The sequence below is a fragment of the Gossypium hirsutum genome, chromosome A01, assembly GCF_007990345.1.
Source record: "Gossypium hirsutum isolate 1008001.06 chromosome A01, Gossypium_hirsutum_v2.1, whole genome shotgun sequence".
NCBI classification, from domain to species: domain Eukaryota; kingdom Viridiplantae; phylum Streptophyta; class Magnoliopsida; order Malvales; family Malvaceae; genus Gossypium; species Gossypium hirsutum.
In genome coordinates, this window is record NC_053424.1 from 56965050 (window position 1) to 56985365 (window position 20316).

The 20316-nt window shown below is 36.8% G+C and overlaps 2 protein-coding genes across 2 annotated transcripts; both read left to right on the forward strand.

The window, feature by feature from the left end:
* Positions 1–10400: 10400 nt before the first annotated feature.
* LOC107961098 (uncharacterized) lies at positions 10401–11372 on the forward strand. The gene has a single exon (XM_016897335.1). It carries the CDS (start codon positions 10401–10403, stop codon positions 11370–11372), a length of 972 nt encoding a protein of 323 aa, XP_016752824.1.
* Positions 11373–17095: 5723 nt separating this feature from the next.
* Positions 17096–19645, forward strand: LOC107934460 (trihelix transcription factor PTL). The gene is made up of 2 exons (XM_016866892.2): positions 17096–17678; positions 18222–19645. The coding sequence occupies exons 1-2, from the start codon at positions 17239–17241 to the stop codon at positions 19363–19365; spliced, it is 1584 nt and encodes a 527-aa protein (XP_016722381.1). The 5' UTR covers positions 17096–17238; the 3' UTR covers positions 19366–19645.
* Positions 19646–20316: the final 671 nt, after the last annotated feature.

Here is a 20316-nt window from a genome sequence, read left to right on the forward strand (position 1 = left end):
AAAACTTCAAAGAATTAAAAAAATCATGAAAATTTATTAAAAAAAGTATATTTTTTTAATATTTCCCTTAAAAAGCATGATAATTTATTAACATTAAGAATTTTTTGTTCAACCAAAATCATTAACAACAATAATATTAATAATATGATAACGATGATGATGAAAAATTGAATGATCCATTTAGTGTATAAAAAAAGTGATAGGTAAGGAGAAGAGATCCGAGCAAAAATAAAGCCAAGCGGACGGCCTTATTGAAGATGAAAGAATATTTTAGAAGATAAAAAAAATTATCCAAAAAAGTATAAAAAATTTTAAAAAAATAAGAAAAGAAATTTTTCTAAAATTATCAAACTTTTTATATTATGATTTTGAAATTTAAAAAAAAATAAAAAAATCAAAACCAGAATGAATTTGGATAAAATGACATCCAAGATCATTTAAATTTAGATATCCATTTGTCTAGTTATTTTTTCATAAAATTTATATAATTTTAATTTTTTTTTAAATTTTTTATTAATGCTTATCATGTGTCACAATATTACATCACCACGATTATATTATTAGATATCAATATTACGTTATTACATTCTAATGATGTTAGATCACACAAACTAAAATGTGTGATAGATTTTAAATTTAAGTATAAATTAAATTATAAAATTTATATCGAAGAAGAATTATATAAGTATATATATACATGAAAGTGATAAACTTTGTAGGACCAAATTTCTACCCGGGCCCAAGCAAACCAGCCCAAATTAAACGCCCCACTAAACCGACCACTAACTCCATCACCCTACTAAACCATCCACTACCTCCATCACCCCCACGCCCTACTAAACCGTCCATTACCTCCATCAACCCCACTACCTCCATCACCCTACTTGTTATAAGTTGTAAAATTTGGCTATAAAAGCTATGGAAAAACTATTGTATGGGGGGATTTGGATAGGATTTTTAGAGGATTTTTGGGGGGAATTTTTTAGAGGATACACATACGAAATCAAAGAGAATACAAATCAGATTTTTAAGGTAACTTTTTATATTATTCAATTTTGTTTACTTTGGTGTTCACATTTTTTCTTTACACAAACGAAAGAAGGAAAAAGAGAGGGAGTTTACCTCTAATTTTATTTCCTTTCTGATTTGACCCCAAAGTTTTCATTTTTAATTCAATTTAACCCCTTTTTTATTTTTGTTATTTTACTGTTAAATTAATTAATTTGAGCTTTATTCTCATTATTTTTATATTTGTTTTTTTTATTTTCTATTAATTTAATTAATTTGAGTTATGTTTCATATTATTATATTATCTATTTATTATATATTTATTATGTAAATATATATATTTTTAAGCGAAGTTAATTATTTTAAATATAAATTTCTATTATACATTGACTTATTATATTATTTTTTTATACCATTGTTTATTATCGGTTACCATTTTTATATCAAATTATTATTATTTACTATTTCTCACTATTACTAATTTAACATTGTTATTCCAATTTTTTTTTATTTTTTTTACTATTATTCCCCATATTTAATGTTATCGTCGACATATTTTTTGTTATTATCATCATGTTTTTAATATTATTATTAATACTATTAGCACAATGTTTATTACATTATTGTATTTATTATTATTGTTGTTTTATTAATTATTTCTATTAATTACTATTATTATTATTTTATTATTTATATATGGTTAGCATTATTCTCATATTATTATTTTCATGTTGTCTATTATCATCATTTTTAAAAAAAAATCTATGTCCTTAATTCATTTATCCATTGATCTTCTCTCAAAATTTTTCAAAATAAAGGCAATGTTCGGTATTTAAAGAATTCGAAGAATCGTGCCCTAACGTACTGGGTTTCGCTTTCTTTGTTTGTCTTGAATATTCGAATATCCTCTAACCAGTTCACTCTAAAAAATTTTCAAAATAAAGGCAATGTTCAATATTTAAAGAATTCGAAGAATCGTGCCCTAACGTATTGGGTTTCGCTTTCTTTGTTTGTTTTGAATATTCGAATATCCTCTTAAGGCTAAAACGCACGTTTTAAAGGCAAGCTCACGATTGAGGGTAAAAAATGTTGTGTCCTAACGTATTGGATGTAATGTTTTACCTTGAGGTGAGATGGTCTTTAATACACATTTGACTTACCTAAATGTTTTAAAAGCCAATAAAAGGAGGATCGCATTTTGAACTCTGTCCAAATCTTTAATTTTCGACATTAAGACACTAAATAATCAATCAAGTACCAATTTTGGGCGTGTCGAGGGTGCTAATCCTTCCTCGTACGTAACTGACTCCCGAACCGGTTTTCTATTTTCGCAGACTAAAATCGTCGTTTTGAAAATTTTATTTATTTATTAAAAACGACCGTGTTTTGAGGTGATCCAATCACACCTATTAAAAACTATTGCTGGCGACTCCCAACTTTTCGTTTTCAAAAGTCAATTTCCCATTTTCAAAAAAATGGTTTCGACAGCTTGGCGACTCCACTGGGGACAATAAGAGAGTCGAGCTGTAAATTGATTATTTTTTGTCTTCTTGTTGAAATTTAGAAATTCGATTTTTCTAAAAATACACGATCCTCGCTTTTCATTTTCTGTGTCCTTGTTGAGTTTGTTTTTTCCGTTGAATTTCTTTATATACTCTCGCATCATATCGCATGACCGTTGTGGTTACACCTTTTAAGTGGGAATGAGAAACTATGCTTTTGTGAGGTTTTCACCTCCGCATGGGCTAGGGGATCGCTTCCGAAATACATCCGTACTTATGTCTTCATGAAGTTTTCACCTCCGCATGGGCATAGGGAAATGTATTCCCCTGAACCAAACTTAATCCATATGAACCTATAATGGGCGAAGATCGAGGAATCTGCTAATTCAGGTACCTTTACTTTAGAACTAAACCACATATAGTGAGCAGTAGAAACTCGCCTTAGGTAGAATTAAACCTAGCCCTAGTGGTTTCCCGAATAGGCGTTTGATAATTTCTTGATTGCTTAGATTTCTATTCTTATGCATAATTCTGACTTGTGTTTTTCCCTCTTTCTTTAATAGTGATTGCATAACATTTTCATCATAAAAGGAGGTGTCGATGTACGGTTCGGTTACTAATAGAAAGTTTTTCCATGAAGAATGAATTCTTTGATAAAGTGAAAGACAACTCGTTTGTCCAAAGATGGTCAGAGAATGCACAGTTGGAGAAAGGTGACAGTTTGACAAAGGAGTACACGTCAGAGTTATGGGACTTTACCCGTATTAGTGTGGTTCAGAATGATCTTCAGGAGTTAAAAGAATCATGGAGTCACTGGGATGATAAGATGAAGCAGCTACTCTACTGTAATTATGGTGATATTCCTTATCTCCTCGATGTTAAGGTAGATAGGTATTTGCTCCGCGCCATGGCTCAATTTTGAAATTCCGCCTACAGTTGTTTTACTTTCGGAAAGGTGGATCTAGCACCTACTGTCAAGGAATATACAGTCTTGCTTCATTGTCTGAGGTTTCAAGTTGATAAGATTTATTCTAGCGCTGTCAATACCCCAACCTTTGTAAAGAGGTTGATAAATATCACTGGGATAAGTGAGCAGTGGGTTGCAGCTCGAGTCCAGCAGAAAGGCAGTGGAAAGTGCATTCCTTGGGAGAATTTGAGAGAGCTGATCCTGACACACCCTGATATGAAGAAAAGAGTTGATGTCTTCGCCTTGAGCGTTTATGGTTTGGTTATTTTCCCTAAGGCTTTAAGGCATGTAGATGAAGCAGTCGCCGACCTGTTTGACCGATTTGGTAAAGGAGTCACTCATGTTCCTATAATCTTGGCTGAGACTTTCAGATCTTTGAGTGCATGTCGGAGGGCAGGTGAAGGCAGATTTATTGGGTGTGCACAACTCTTGTTAGTATGGTTTCATTGCCACTTTTGGAGGGTAGAAAAAGGATCTTACCGACCTTTTTTTGGAGATTACTCACCTTTGAAGGATGTAGTAACCATATCGAGAAGAGATGACATAACAGAAGAAAAATGGATGGCGATACTTCAAAATCTCCAAGAGGAGGATATCGAATGGAAGGCCATTTGGATGGTTTCCGATGAGATTCTCTACCGATGTGGGAGTTATGATTGGGTCCCATTGTTGGGGATTTGGGGAGCCGTTGGATACGCCCCTCTGCTTGTATTGAGGCAATATAGATCAAGACAATTTATACCAATGACGCATGGGCTAGCTCAGAGTGGGTTCTCGTATGGGGAGAAAGATTCCAAGAAAAAGAACCGTGAGATTTATAATGCCTGGAACCAAACTTGCCGGATAAAGGGAGTTGCAGTGAATCCAATGGTGACTCCTGAATATAATGAATGGTGAAGTAGAAGGGTTAACGATAATATCCCGAGGCCAAATTTAGAAGAAGCTCGATCGATAGAGGAATATCTACGAGTGGTCCCCTCTGAATTAGAAATCATAAAGCAAGACTTCGAAAAGAAAACCTCGGAGTTAGAAAGGAAAATAGAGAAGTTAAAGGAGGAAAAAGTATACTTAAAGCTGGATGTTGATGTTCAAAAATCTGAGGCTGAGAATTTGAGAAAGAGAAAAAGAGAGGTTGAGGAAGACCTGGACAGTCTGAAGACTGATTACAAGCAGCTGCATAAGTCAATGAGAAATGCTGGCTTGGGTAAAATGTCTGAATAGTGGAGGCAAGAAATCCAAGAGGAAAAGGCTAGGGCTGATTGGTGGGAGAAAAAGTTCCATGATGCTCAAGCTCGAGAAGTCACTTGTAAAAAGAGTTTGGATGATAGCCAGAATGAAAAACAGATGTTAAGAGCTCAGGTGGCAGAGTTAGAAATGGTACTACAGTAACATCGGAGTTGTAACTCAATGATTAAATTAAGGGCTAGCCTAAGTAAGATCGAGAATTTGAAGGGGAAGGTAGAAGAACTTGAGACTACACTTCAAAACTGTGAGAATCAAATTGAATTATTGGAAGCAAATAATGAGCAACTAGGGGAGCAACTTCACCGATCTCAAGATCAGGTCCGAGATCGGGATTACCTCATGTGTGAAGCTATAACTCAGATACGGGTGGTGGCTGATCATTTACAGACTTTGGCAGTCCAAGCAGATGTGCTAGGAGTCAAATATGAGTTAGAGTCAGATTGGGGGCGAGAGTTAGCCTGCCTTCTTAGGAAAGTAAAAGCTTTGGGTGTTAGGGCAAGACCGTATATGTAATTCATTTTATGTAAAAGATTTTGTTTTTCAGTGAAGTTTTCTAAATGGAATTAAATTCGAATCGATGTCTCATTTTTGCATCCATGTCATGCATTTACATTGCATAGCATCATAAACATTGAGTTACATAAAAGAACCCTATTAATTAGTGATAATTTATCTAGTTACATTGGAACATCGCTATTATACACGGAGGAAAGCAAAGGATATGGATCAGAGGTTAGAGAAATTAGAACGAATGCAAAATGCAATGCGGGAGCAACTGCAAGCTCAGATACAAGAACAGCTGGCTAGGATCCAGCAGGAGATGAGGGATCAAATGTTGGAGTCCCAGAAAAACATGCTAGTTCATAGAACAACATGATGAGCCAGCTAACACAGCTGCTGAAGGGAGGGTCTAACAAAGGAAAAGGCCCTATGGGGGACACGGGAAATGACAATGAGGATTCCGCTTGTCCTACAAGTTTTGCGCCAGTGAACATGCAAACACAACCACCAAGGGTGTCTGTTAATGTCCAACCTCTTTATCAAACTGGTACCTCGACACCAGTAAACTTCCCAGCAGGATCGAGCACCAACCATGAAGATAATCTGGCAAGGCCCCAAGTCCCTGACTTTGACAACGTGGCAGAGGTAGAAAAGGCAAAGGCTGAGGTCCCAAAACAATTTGAGGATCGATGTAAATGGTTGGAGGAAAAGTTCAAGGAGTTAGAGAATGTGATCATTACTGCGGAATCGATACAAAGGAACTGAGTTTGGTCCCGGACTTAGTACTTCCCCTGAAGTTTAAAATGCTGGAGTTTGAAAGATATAACAGAACCAGCTGCCTTGAGGCTCACATTACGATGTCTTATCGAAGGATGACGGGGTATGTCAACAACGATCAACTGTTGATCCATTGCTTTCAGGACAGTTTGAGTAGGGTTGCAGCGAAATGGTACAATCAATTGAGTAGGACCCAAGTCAAGTCATGGAAAGACCTAGCTCAGGTCTTCATGAAGCAGTATGGCCATATAACGAATATAGCACCTGACCGGATCACACTTCAGAATATGGAGAAGAAGCCAAGCGAAAGTTTCCGGCAGTATGCTCAGAGATGGAGAGAGGTTGCTACACAGGTCCAACCACCGTTGCTAGAAAAAGAAACAATCATGCTCTTCATCAATACATTGAAGACGCCTTTCATTACTCACATGTTAGGTAATGCAACCAAGAGTTTTGCAGACATAGTAATGTCTGGCGAAATGATAGAAAATGCCATAAGATCGGGTAAGATAGAAGTTGGGGAGAGCACGAGAAGGTCAGCCCCGAAGAAAAGAGAGAATGAAGTAAGTAATGTGAGCTCAGGCTGCACAAAACCTACCACTGTTAATCAGTCAAGGGCGATAGTCACAGGCCAGCAGGCCTCACCAAGGTGGGAGCCAAACATGAGACAGAATATAGAGAAGTTTCAATTCACTCCCATACCAGTGACATATAGAGAGTTGTACAAAAGTCTGTTTGATGCACATGTAGTGGCTCCTTTCTACTTAGAGCCGCTGCAGCCCCCATACCATAAGTGGTAAGACGCAAATGCTCAGTGCGAATACCACAAGGAATTACGCGGCACTCGATAGAAAATTGTACCTCGTTCAAAAGGTGCGTGGAAAGGCTTATCAAAGCAGGTGTTGTAAAATTCAATGATACACCTGGTACGGGAAATCCGTTGCCCAATCATACTGATAAAGGGGTAAACACGATAATTGAGAATATGGGGAGGAAAGTTAAGCTGAATATCGCGGAGGTGAGAACCCCATTGAAGCTAATTTGGAAAGAAATGCAGAAAAGAGGTTTAGTCCCGCAGGGGTTGGGGGATAAAATCCAAGATACACGGAACTACTGTGAGTTCCATCATGAGAAAGATCACGAGATCCAGAATTGTATTGAGTTCAGAGCCCTAGTACAGGGTCTAATGGATAATAAGGAATTGGAGTTCCTCGAGTCTGTCAAAGAAGAGGACGTATGCTCTCTAGGAGGAGAGTCAAGTGAAGAAGACTGCAGAGCCAGCCGTCCAGTGATAATTATTTCGAAGCCCGGAGTTAATGAAGTAGAAGCAAGAGTTACACCAAGAGTTATAATCCAGAAGCCAACAGCTTCCCCTTATAAAGATAGCCATAGGGTGCCTTGGAATTATAACTGTAGTATAACAATTTCAGAGAAGCAGGGTTCGATTGACACGCCAAACACAGAAGCCGAACCAGCAAAAGGGAAACCCGTCATGCTCAAGCAAGAAGTAGAGAGATCAGAACCACTGGTTAATGAGCCAGTAATGGAAAATAAAGCCAATGAGTTCTTGAAGTTCCTAAGACACAGCGAATATAGTATTGTGGAACAATTACACCAACAACCGGATCGCATATCGGTATTGTCTCTGCTGTTAAATTCGGAGGTTCACCGCAATATATTGATGAAAGTGTTGAACGAAACCTATGTTGCGGATGAGATTTCGGTTAACAAATTGGACCGTCTCGTCGGTAACATAATCACTGACAATTTCATCTCCTTCAACAATGATGAGATACCACCAGGAGGTAGAGGGTCTACTAAGGCTCTGCATGTTACTACATGTTGTAAGGGGTATACGCTACCCGGAGTACTAGTTGATAATGGGTCCGCATTGAACATGTTACCTTGGGCTACGTTAAACCATTTACCTATAAACAGTTCCCATATGAAGACGTGTCAGAACATAGTAAGAGCATTTGATGGCACAGAAAGGAAAGTATTGGGGAGGATAGAGGTACCTCTTCAGATTGGCCCAAACACATAGAAGGTAGATTTCCTCGTGATGGATATTAAGCCTTCCTATAACTGTCTATTAGGAAGACCTTGGATTCACTCAGCTGGGGCAGTGCCATCCTTGCTGCACCAGAAGCTAAAGATGGTTACTGAGGGTTGGCTAATAACAATAAATGCGGAGGAGGACATTATTGCGTCAGTTACCAGTGATGCACCCTACGTAGAGAATGACAACGAAGAGGTTGAATGTTCATTTCGATCGTTACAGTTTGTAAACGCAATGTTTATAGCTAAAGGAAGCAGGATTCTGATACCTAAGATATCAGGGGCTACGAAAATGAGCCTGCAGCTGACAGTTGGAAAAGAGGCGTTACCTGGTAGAGGACTCGGGAGGCACCTCCGTGGACGAGTTAGAGTGTCAGTCTTGGTTGGCAAGTGGGATCGCTTCGGTTTTGGATTCAGGCCAGATGCAAGCTAAGTGAAGAAGGAGTTTGAAAGGAAACAAGAACAGCGGAGAGTAAGATTGAGTGGGACAGAAGTCAGGTGGGAGTCAATGAACTTCCTCCACATTTCCCAAATATTTGTGTCTGGAGGGTTTATTCATTCTATACAGCAAAAGGTGAAAGAAGGAATGGCCGAAGATGCGATGGGAATTTGGAGCATCAACGCCACATTTAAAGAGGAAGCAATAGAAAGGAAATTATCAGGCATTTGCCTGTATGAGCCTGGGAGTGTTTTGGATAACTGGACTAAGGAAGAAATTCCTGTAATCTTTAGAGCTAACACAGAGTAATATTCAAAACTCACATGTTGTCTTCTAGCTTAGGGACAATAAGGATCTTTTGTGAAATAGGCTCATGTTCAAACATTATTATTTTCAATAAAAAATGCATTTTCATATATCAGTTCGAGCAATTATTTTTTCTTCCTTTTCATTTTATACACAATCATAACATACAAAGGAATTATTCATTTCGTTTTCTTTGGGTATTCTCTTATACTCATAATAGTCCCCCGGATGTCAACGTCATGAGTAATGCTGATACGAGCCTGAAATTTCCTTTCAAGCGAGACATGTACTTTGAGGGACTTCAAGATTTGGAAGAGGACGAGGATTATGGTTTATCTCCCGATTTGTTAAGGATAGTGGAGTGAGAAGAGGAGCAGATCCTGCCACACAAAGAGACTATTGAGATTGTGGCCCTGGAAAAGGGGAGGGAAGTTAAAATTGGCACTTGCGTTAACGAGAAAACAAGACAAAACCTTATTGAGCTGTTGCAAGAATTCAAGGACGTCTTTGCATGGTCATATCAAGATATGCCTGGTTTAAGTATTGATATCGCAGTACACCGTGTCCCTACAAAAAAGGAGTGCAAGCCAGTTCAGCAAAAGCTCCGAAGGATGAAACCCGATGTAGCAATGAAAATAAAGGAAGAAGTCAAGAAGCAGTTTAATACTGGATTCCTACAGGTGGTCAATTATTCAGAATGGGTGGCCAACGTCGTCCCTGTCCCTAAGAAAGATGGGAAAGTACAGATGTGTGTAGATTACAAAGATTTAAATAAGGCCAACCCAAAGGATAACTTTCCATTGCCTCACATAGACACTCTAGTGGATAATACGGGAGGCTATTCACTGTTCTCCTTTATGGATAGGTTCTCCGGGTACAATCAGATTAAGATACATCCTGAGGATATGGAAAAAACCACATTCATAACTTTATGGGGAACGTTTTGCTACAAGGTGATGCCCTTCGGGTTGAAAAATGCAGGAGCCACATACCAAAGAGCCATGGTAACCTTGTTCCATGACATGATGCACAAGAAAATTGAGGTCTACGTTGATGACATGATTGCAAAATCCCGAACTGAAGAGGAGCATGTGTGAGTGTTGAGAAAATTGTTCCTGAGGTTGAGGAAATTCCAATTAAAGCTCAATCCGTCAAAATGCACCTTCGGAGCTAGGTCCGGAAAGTTACTCGGCTTCGTAGTCAGTGAGAAGGGAATATAAGTTGACCCTGATAAAGTCAAGGCTATTCAGGAGCTGCCACCGCCACAAACTCAGAAAGAAGTCCGAGGTTTCCTAGGGAGACTAAACTATATCGCACGGTTTATTTCGCAACTGACTGAGAAGTGTGACCCCATATTCCGTCTTCTTAAAAAGCATAATCTTGGGGTATGAGATGATGAATGCCAAAAAACCTTTGAAAAGGTTAAACAATATTTGTCCAGTCCCCTAGTGCTAACACCACCAAGCCCTGGTAAACCATTGATACTGTACTTAACAGTATTTGATAATTCGATGGGGTGTGTGCTCGGCCAACACGATGAGACTGGAGAAAAGAAAGAGCAATATATTACCTCAGTAAAAAATTCACTGAGTGTGAAATGAGGTATCCGCCAATTGAGAAGCTATGCTGTGCTTTGGTTTGGACAACACAAAGGTTGAGGCAATACATGTTGTACCATACAACTTGGCTAATCTCAAAGCTAGACCCTCCCAAATACATGATGGAATCAACCGCTTTAAATGGAAGGATGGCCCGATGGCAGATTCTGCTCTCCGAATTTGATATAGTTTATGTAAACCAAAAAGCTGTGAATGGGAGTGCAATAGCAGACTTCCTAGCCAGTAGAGCTTTGGAGGACTATGAACCTTTGAATTTCAGTTTCTCCAATGAAGATCTAATGTATGTAGCAATCACTGAAGGAGACATGTCTAAAGATCATTCTTGGAAATTAAATTTTGACGGAGCATCAAATGCCATTGGAAATGGAGTTGGGGCAGTACTAATATCCCCAAATGGAGACCATTATCCATTCACTTGCAAGCTAGATTTTGACTGCACAAACAACATGGCAGAATACGAAGCATGTATCATGGGAATTCGGGCAGCTATAGATCGCGAAATCAAAGTATTAGAAGTGTATGGAGATTCTGCATTGGTAATTTATCAGCTTAAAGGTGAGTGGGAAACGAGAGATCCCAAATTGATCAGTTACCGAAAGTTAATCTTGGAGTTAATTGAAGAGTTTGATGATATTACCTTTCATTACCTCCCGCGATACGAGAATCAAATGGCTGACGCCTTGGTTACACTAGCTTCTATGATCAAAGTAAATGAACAAGAGGATATGAAGCCAATTCAAATGAGTATCTGTGAGGCTCCGGCTCACTGCTGTAATGTCAATGAAGAGGAAGAGATAGATGATCATCCTTGGTATCATGATATCTTACAATATGTGAAGAGCCGTGCGTATCCAGATCAAGCAACTGAAAATGATAAAAGAACATTGAGGAGGTTAGCCAGTGACTATGTCCTGGACGGTGAGGTCCTATATAAGGAAAGAAAGGATTAGGTGTTGCTAAGATGTGTTGACGTTGTTGAGGCAAAGAAAATTCTAGAGGAAGTCCATGATAGCGTCTGTGAGACACATGCCAATGGTTTTACAGTGGCTCGACAAATCATGAGATTCAGATATTACTGGTCCACAATGGAAGGAGATTGCATCAATTACGCTAAGAAGTGCCATAAGTGTCAAATTTATAGAGACAAGATCCATGTGCTTCCTTCACCCCTCCATGTTATGACTTCCCCATGGTCATTCTCAATGTGGGGTATGGACGTCATTGGGCCAATTTCGCCAAAGGCTTCCAATGGACATTGATTCATTTTTATGGTCATTGACTACTTTACCAAATGGGTGGAGGCTGCTTTGTACGCCAATGTCACAAAGTCAGTGGTCAGCAAGTTCCTGAAGAAAGAGACCGTATGTCATTATGGTATGCCAGAAAGAATCGTATTTGACAACGCGTTGAATCTGAACAATAGTGTAATAGCAAAAGTCTGCAATCGGTTCAACATTAAACATTACAACTCATCACCATACCGCCCGAAAATGAATGGGGCGGTTGAGGCAGCTAATAAGAATATCAAGAAGATTGTGGGGAAGATGGCGGAGACTTACAAAGATTGGCATGAAAAGCTCCCATTTGCTCTTTATGCTTATCAGACATCTGTCAGAACTTCTACCGGGGCAACACCTTTCTCATTGGTTTATGGGATGGAGGCAGTTTTACCTATTAAGGTCGAAATCCCTTCTCTCTGAGTGTTATCAGAGCTGAAGTTAGACGAAGTAGAATGGATCCAATCTCGTTACGATCAGTTAAACTTGATTGAAGAGAAGAGGCTGAAGGCTATTCGTCATGGTCAAATGTACCAGAGGAGAATGATGCGAGCCTACAACAAAAAAGTTCGCCCTAGGGTGTTCCATGAGGGAGACTTAGTATTGAAAAAGATTCTCCCTATGCAAAAAGATTTCAGGGGAAAATGGATGCCAAATTGGGAAGGACCCTATGTGGTAAAAAAGACTTTCTTTGGAGGGGCATTGATACTAGCAGAGATGGATGGCAAGAGGTTGCCTAACCCGATAAATTCAGATTCTGTGAAAAGATATTTTGCTTGAAGCAGTTGAGGTGAAAACCCGTAAAGGGCGCCAAAAAAAAGAGAGGCCAATGTGAAAACCCGTAAAAGGGCGCCTTGAGACCAAAGGGATTTTGAATTGAAAACCCGCAAAGGGCAATTCAAATTTCGATCCAAACTGGGGCAAGCGGCAGTCTCACTACACTTGAATCGACAAAGAGGAGATAAGCTACATCTTGGGGCATCAACAAAATGCTATAGATCCTTTGAGCGCGTGCCAAGTTTAAAAAGGTCCTCGAGGAGTTCGTGCAGAGAAGCTCAAATTGTGAAATCTGGGGCACCTATTCTGTTCCTTTTCATCTATTTTTGTATCTCAAACAATGGTTGCTTTCTTTGTTGATACATCTTTCGCAAATTCTGACTCGAATAAATTTCTGTTTTACTTATTATTATAATATTTTTCGAGTATTTTTATTGAAATAATGATTAATGAACTAACAATGTTCTCAAAAGAGGTTTTACATATTACTCTGAAAGATTTCTAAACAATACAAGATCCTGAAATAGGACAATTATTTAAAATTCACCAGGCTTAAAGAGCTAGAAACGTGTGAAGGAAAAGGGACTTACAGTATCCTCAAGCCCTCTTTTATCAAGCTGGATGAGAAGGCATACGTTAGGGATGTTACCATAGCAAACAGCGAGCGATAACAGCCTAAAAATTTAAATGATCATTCTCATGACATTTTGCATTTATGCATTTAAATATCCATAATACATCTAGTTAGGAGCATTTGATTAATCATGGCATCCTAAACATCTAGCATAAGCATAAAATCACTCTTCTACAGATAGGATCCCCCAGTGGACAATTAAAAAGATAGATATCATCAGCCTTATCTTCACTGAGCAGGAGTGGAGCAGGCTAAACATACCCGATCTTATCTTCACTAAGCAGGAGTGAAGCAGATCAAATTTTGGCGAGTCTTATCTTCACTGAGTAGGAGTGAAGCAGATTTCAGCCACCAGCCTTATCTTCACGGAGCAGGAGTGGAGTAGGCTAAACATACCCGATCTTTTCTTCACTGAGCAGGAGTGAAGCAGATCAAATTGTGGCGAGTCTTATCTCCATGTATCGGCAATGGAGCAGATTCTAATCATCAGCCTTATCTTCACTGAGTAGGAGTGAAGCAGGCTAAATATAGCAGATCTTATCTTCGCTGAGCAGGAGCGGAGCAGATCGAATTTTGGTGAATCTTATCTCCCTGTACTAACGATGGAGCAGATTCCAATCATCAGACTTATCTTCACTGAGTAGGAGTGAAGCAGGCTAAATATATCAGATCTTATCTCCGCTGAACAAGAGTGGAGCAGGTCAGATACAGCGGATCTTATCTTCGCTGAGCAGGAGCGGAGCAGATCAAATTTTAGCAAATCTCATTTACATGAAGCAGCAAAGGAGCATTTTTGAAGCAATAAAGTGCGGTGGGCTGTGGCAAAAAAGACAAGACTCAGCCAGCCCAAGCAAATTTGGCCCTTCTAAAATCTTTGCTCTATTCTCGTTACACAACAATGAGCAAAGAGAGGCAGCTGCAGAACCAAATTTCTGCTCGGGCCCAATCAAACCAGCCCAAATTAAACACCCCACTAAACCGACCATTAACTCCATCACCCTACTAAACCATCCACTACCTCCATCACCCCCACACCCTACTAAACCATCCACTACCTCTATCGCCCCCACTACCTCCATCACCCTACTTGTTATAAGTTGTAAAATTTGGCTATAAAAGCTATGGAAAAACTATTGTATTGGGGGATTTGGAGAAGATTTTTAGAGGATTTTTGGGGTGAATTTTTTAGAGGATACACATACGAAATCAAAGAGAATACAAATCAGATTTTTAAGGTAACTTTTAATATTAATCAATTTTGTTTACTTTGGTGTTCACATTTTTTCTTTACACAAACGAAAGAAGGAAAAAGAGAGGGAGTTTACCTCTGATTTTATTTCCTTTCTGATTTGGCCCCAAAGTTTTCATTTTTAATTCAATTTAACCTCTTTTTTATTTTTGTTATTTTACTGTTAAATTAATTAATTTGAGCTTTATTCTCATTATTTTTATATTTTTATATTTTCTATTAATTTAATTAATTTGAGTTATGTTTCATATTATTATAATATCTATTTATTATTATATATTTATTATGTAAATATATATATTTAAGCGAAGGTAATTATTTTAAATATAAATTTCTATTATACATAGACTTATTATATTATTTTTTTATACCATTGTTTATTATCGGTTACCATTTTTATATCAAATTATTATTATTTACTATTTCTCACTATTACTAATTTAACATTGTTATTCCAATTTTTTTTTATTTTTTTTACTATTATCCCCCATATTTAATGTTATCGTCAACATATTTTTTGTTATTATCATCATGTTTTTAATATTATTATTAATACTATTAGCACAATGTTTATTACATTATTGTATTTATTATTACTATTGTTTTATTAATTATTTCTATTAATTACTATTATTATTATTTTTTATTATTTATAAATGGTTAGCATTATTCTCATATTATTATTTTCATGTTGTCTATTATCATCATTTTTAAAAAAAATCTATGTCCTTAATTCATTTATCCATTGATCTTCTCTCAAAATTTTTCAAAATAAAGACAATGTTCGGTATTTAAAGAATTCGAAGAATCGTGCCCTAACGTACTGGGTTTCGCTTTCTTTGTTTGTCTTGAATATTCGAATATCCTCTTACCAGTTCACTCTAAAAAAATTTCACAATAAAGGCAATGTTCGGTATTTAAAGAATTCGAAGAATCGTGCCCTAACGTATTGGGTTTCGCTTTCTTTGTTTGTTTTGAATATTCGAATATCCTCTTAAGGCTAAAACGCACGTTTTAAAGGCAAGCTTACAATTGAGGGTAAAAAATGTTGTGTCCTAACGTACTGGATGTAATGTTTTACCTTGAGGTGAGATGATCTTTAATACACATTTGACTTACCTAAATGTTTTAAAAGCCAATAAAAGGAGGATCGCGTTTTGAACTCTGTCCAAATCTTTAATTTTTGACATTAAGACACTAAATAATCAATCAAGTATTAATTTTGGGCGTGTCGAGGGTGCTAATCCTTCCTCGTACGTAACTGACTCCCGAACCGGTTTTCTATTTTCGCAGACTAAAATCGTCGTTTTGAAAAATTTATTTATTTATTAAAAACGACCGTGTTTTGAGGTGGTCCAATCACACCCTATTAAAAACGATTGGTGGCGACTTCCAACTTTTCGTTTTCAAAAGTTGATTTCCTGTTTTCAAAAAAATGGTTTCGACACACTTTATATCAAAGGGTTATAAAAATCATATTAAAAGTTATTAAAATTATATCAAAAGCTACCAAATTGAAAGTATGCCAAAGGTTAATACAACTATATCGAATATCATAGGTTATTAAAATTATATTAGTGGTAATGAACATGCTAACAAAGGTTATCCAAACAATAGCGAAAGTCACTAAATAATATCAAATATAGAAAACCTGAATTAAATGTGTTGGTAATAAGGATCAATAGAGGAAGGTGCAGAAATGAATGACAATTGACAAATTCAGCTTAAGAATCTATCAAAATGATGAAGTGTTTAAGGCTTCCAAGCCCCAAAGGGCCCAAAGGTTTTTCTCGCGGTCGAGGAATGGGTTGTGATTGGAATGTTTTGACACTACCCTTGATTTTCGCCCCAATTCAAAAACCAGTTCGATATCGATTTAATTTAATTTTATTATAAAAAATTAATAATTTAAGTTTTTAATTTAAAATTGTTTAATTCAAAATGATTTGGACACAAAATAACTCAAACCTAAAATGATTAGAATCTAGAGTGGCTTGGATTAACAATAATTTGAATAAATAATTTAAAATGATAAATTTAAAAAAATCGGTAAAAATGTATTTTTAGTTTCTTTTAATTTTGAAATCGGACAAATTAGTCCTTCTAAAAAATCTGCGCAATTTAATTCCTATCAATTTTGAATGTGAGAAACTAAGAATAATTAACCATGACGTTAATGTTTTCTATCATTTGTACATAATTTTGATTAGTATAATAATAAATTTAGCCATTAAAATTTACACATTTTGTTAATTTGGTAATAACTTAACAAATTTATCCTGCAACATTTATGTAAATGCTAAATATTGAGACTAAATTTGTTAAATTTTTTAGAACTTAGACTAAATTGACAAAATATATAAACATCGAGAGCTAAAATCGTTTGCAATTGATTAAAGATATTAATACCATAATTAATTATCTTTAATTATTCACTTTTACTTTTAAAATTAACATAAATTAATTTACTCTTATAAATTGAAAAAGAATGAATAAATATTTTTATAAAAAATTTAAAAATTCTTTTACTTAAAATAAGCGGATACAAAATAAATATCAAAATCCAAATTAAGGTACACCCAAATTAACCTGGGTTAGGATTAATAGGCACTCCAACTATGTACAAATGTAGGTAATTTTGGAAAGGATTGTAGCAAAATACGTATATTTGTAGTGTGTGGGACCGTTGGCCTAAGCTTAATTTGGAGATTTTTCGTGGACGACACGATCCGAGTCTGCCGCTTTCTCTCTCTTTCATACACTCTTTCTCTCTATTAAAACCTTTCTCTTTCACTCTTTATTTTTATTTTTTTAGCTTTACTCTACTCTTTCCTTTTCCTTTTCCATTGTTTTTTTTCTTTTTGGGTTCATAAATCGATATGGAAATGGAGGATCATCGTCACCATCAATATGCCATACCCGATCTTAGGCAACTACTCAACGGAAAACCCATCAATTTCCAAGCAATTCCACAGGATACTGAGTTATTCTCCCCCGGCCACCACCGGAATCTGCCGCCACCGCAGCAACCCCACCACCCCTTCGATGTGATGCAAATGGTGGGTAGACATGAGTTCCCTTCTGATTCTACTGGTAATACTAATGCCACTCCCATGGCTGCTGTTGCCACTGTCACTAGTGCTTCCACACTTAGTCCCAGCTGTGGGTTCGACGGTGAAGCCACTGCTTTTGGAGGTGATGGAGGAAATGGAAGGTGGCCGAGACAAGAGACCTTAACACTTCTTGAGATCAGATCTCATCTCGACCCCAAGTTCAAAGAAGCTAATCAAAAGGGTCCTTTGTGGGATGAAGTTTCCAGGTATATACAAATAATATATTTATTCTTCCATGCTCTCCATACCCTAATTCTCTATTTTCTTCCATTCCCAAAGCTAGCAACTTCACTCCATGGATTGTTTCTCCTTTTAAAGATATGAAATGGGGTTCAAACCAGGAACAGTATTACACGAGTTTTCTTCTTTTATTTATTTTTAAAGAAAATAAACGATAGCTGATCATTTCTATAGTCTTCAACTGACTTGCTCTCTTTTTTTCCTTTGAAAATGTGTTGCCTCCATTATTGTGCAAGTTTTTACTGGTTTTTACTATAAAAATGACTAACCTTTTGGATGTTTTAAGTACCCATCTGCAAGTTTTATCCATGAAAAGACGTTTTCATCAGTCCCTTGCCGAAAGACCCATCTTTATTTTTCAATTTTGAATGGTCAAATAAGAGCTTTATCAACATTCATCACATGATATTTCCATGGTCATACAAATTTGAATTAGGGTTCATCTGTTTTCTAATAGGTTTAAAGTTTAATTTATTGCCATTTCCTTCCCTTTTTTGTTGGTGCTGTAGAGTCATGTTTGAGGAACATGGGTACCAAAGGAGTGGGAAAAAATGCAGGGAGAAATTCGAAAACTTGTATAAATATTATAAAAAGACTAAGGAAGGCAAGGCTGGGAGACAGGATGGTAAACACTATCGATTCTTTCGTCAACTTGAAGCTTTATATGGGGATACCAGCAACAACAATGGAGTTTTAGGCCAAGAAACTCCCCTAATCGGCAACAGTTTTCTGTTTCATGGCGCTCAAAATAGCATCAATACTCAAGCAAATCAAGAGATCTATCACTCGCAAAAGCTTTGCAGTGATAGTCTTAGTCTCTCAAGTTCCTCAAAATTCGACACTTGTTCCTCAGATAACAATGATTTAAGCAGTGCAAAGCTGAAAAAGAAAAGGGGTTGCAGAAGCTGGAAAGCCAAGATAAAAGAGTTCATCGACTCGCAAATCGGGAAGCTAATGGAGAGGCAAGAGGCATGGCTTGTGAAACTGACCAAGACGCTCGAGGAAAAGGAGCAAGAGAGGGTTTTAAGGGAAGAACAATGGAGGAAAGAAGCAGCAATAAGAATAGATAGAGAGCATAAGTTTTGGGCTAAAGAGAGAGCATGGATTGAAGCTCGTGATGCTGCTTTAATGGAGGCATTACAGAACCTGGCTGGCAAACAGTTGAAGGCGGCATCATCTGACGGTGAAAACCATAATGAAAATGGGAATGGAACAATTAACCACACTGTTAAGGCTGATGGGTGGCAAGAAGCTGAGGTTTCTAGGCTCATACAGCTGAGGACCGCCATGGAAACAAGGTTCCAACAAGTAGGGTATTCAGAAGAGGTGGTTTTGTGGGAGGAAATCGCCGCTAAGATGGGGTGTTTAGGATTTGAAAGGAGTGGTTTAATGTGCAAAGACAAATGGGATACCATTGGTGGTTCATATACCCTAATGAAAACCAAGGAGAGTAACAAAAAGAGAAAGGAGAACTCAAGAGGCTTTGATTATTATCAACCCCATGAGACCATTTTCACTCAAGGACCTGAGACATTGAGACTCCAACCAAATGACGGCTCTTCTCATGCTGTAAGCGATAGTTGCTTTCGCTTCTTCATGGCTGATGGAGATAATAACTTGTGGGAAAACTATGGTCTGAAACTCAGCAACTGATGAAAAAAAACCAGTAAGTTCAAACAAAAGATGACAGGTTTCACAATTATTGTAATCCATCCCACATGGGTAAGTTCTCTTTTGAGAGGCTGTGTAGAATGTGTAAGCAAGCAGTTTGACTGATCTTTGACTCTTGAAAATTTATGTACAGCAAACTGTGTTTCATGTTGTTCTTAGCTAATTCAAATATGGATTAATGGGTTTGATTTAATATATCTTGCAGGGGAGAGCGGAAAAGGAAAAACCACTGCATTTCAATATATATAGTTGATTTAGTGCATGGAAACTTGATTTATGATACTTCTTCATTATCACTTTCATTCTTTCTTCTTCTTTCAATATATATTTACTGAGAATTTGTTGTTTAGTAAATGTCTGATGAAATATCTCTGCATTATAGAGGGCATTTGCCCCCACGTGTGCAAAAGTTTATGTACAATTTCTCTGAAGTACGGTGCATAGGTTAAGGAAACAGTGACTTTGGATCAGATTGTAAACCAGAATGCAAATCTTTCAGATTTTGTTTGCATTTGTATCAAATAAGTAGGCCAAGGATTAACGGGTTTTACATATATATACTCGAGATCATTCTATTTGATATTCCATTTATATTTGTTTTTTTTAAAGGTAAAATATTTGTTCGATATAAATAAATTTAACTAATAAATATCTAATAAAAAACTTGTAATCTCATTTAGATTTTGATAGGATGAACCGGTTTGGTTTTGGATTGAATTGGGGAGTTTTTAAAATATTTTGGTCATTTTAGGTTTAGATCATTTTAGATTTGGGGCATTTAGATTTAATAGTCAAGTTTTCGAGTTAGATTTATTTTACTTCATATTATTTTGACTTGCTTGTTTTAGTTATTTCGAGTTTGAATAATTTCGTTCTTGGATAATTTCTGGTTTCAAGTTACAAAGATTCGAGTTGTTAAATTTTTAAGATTAA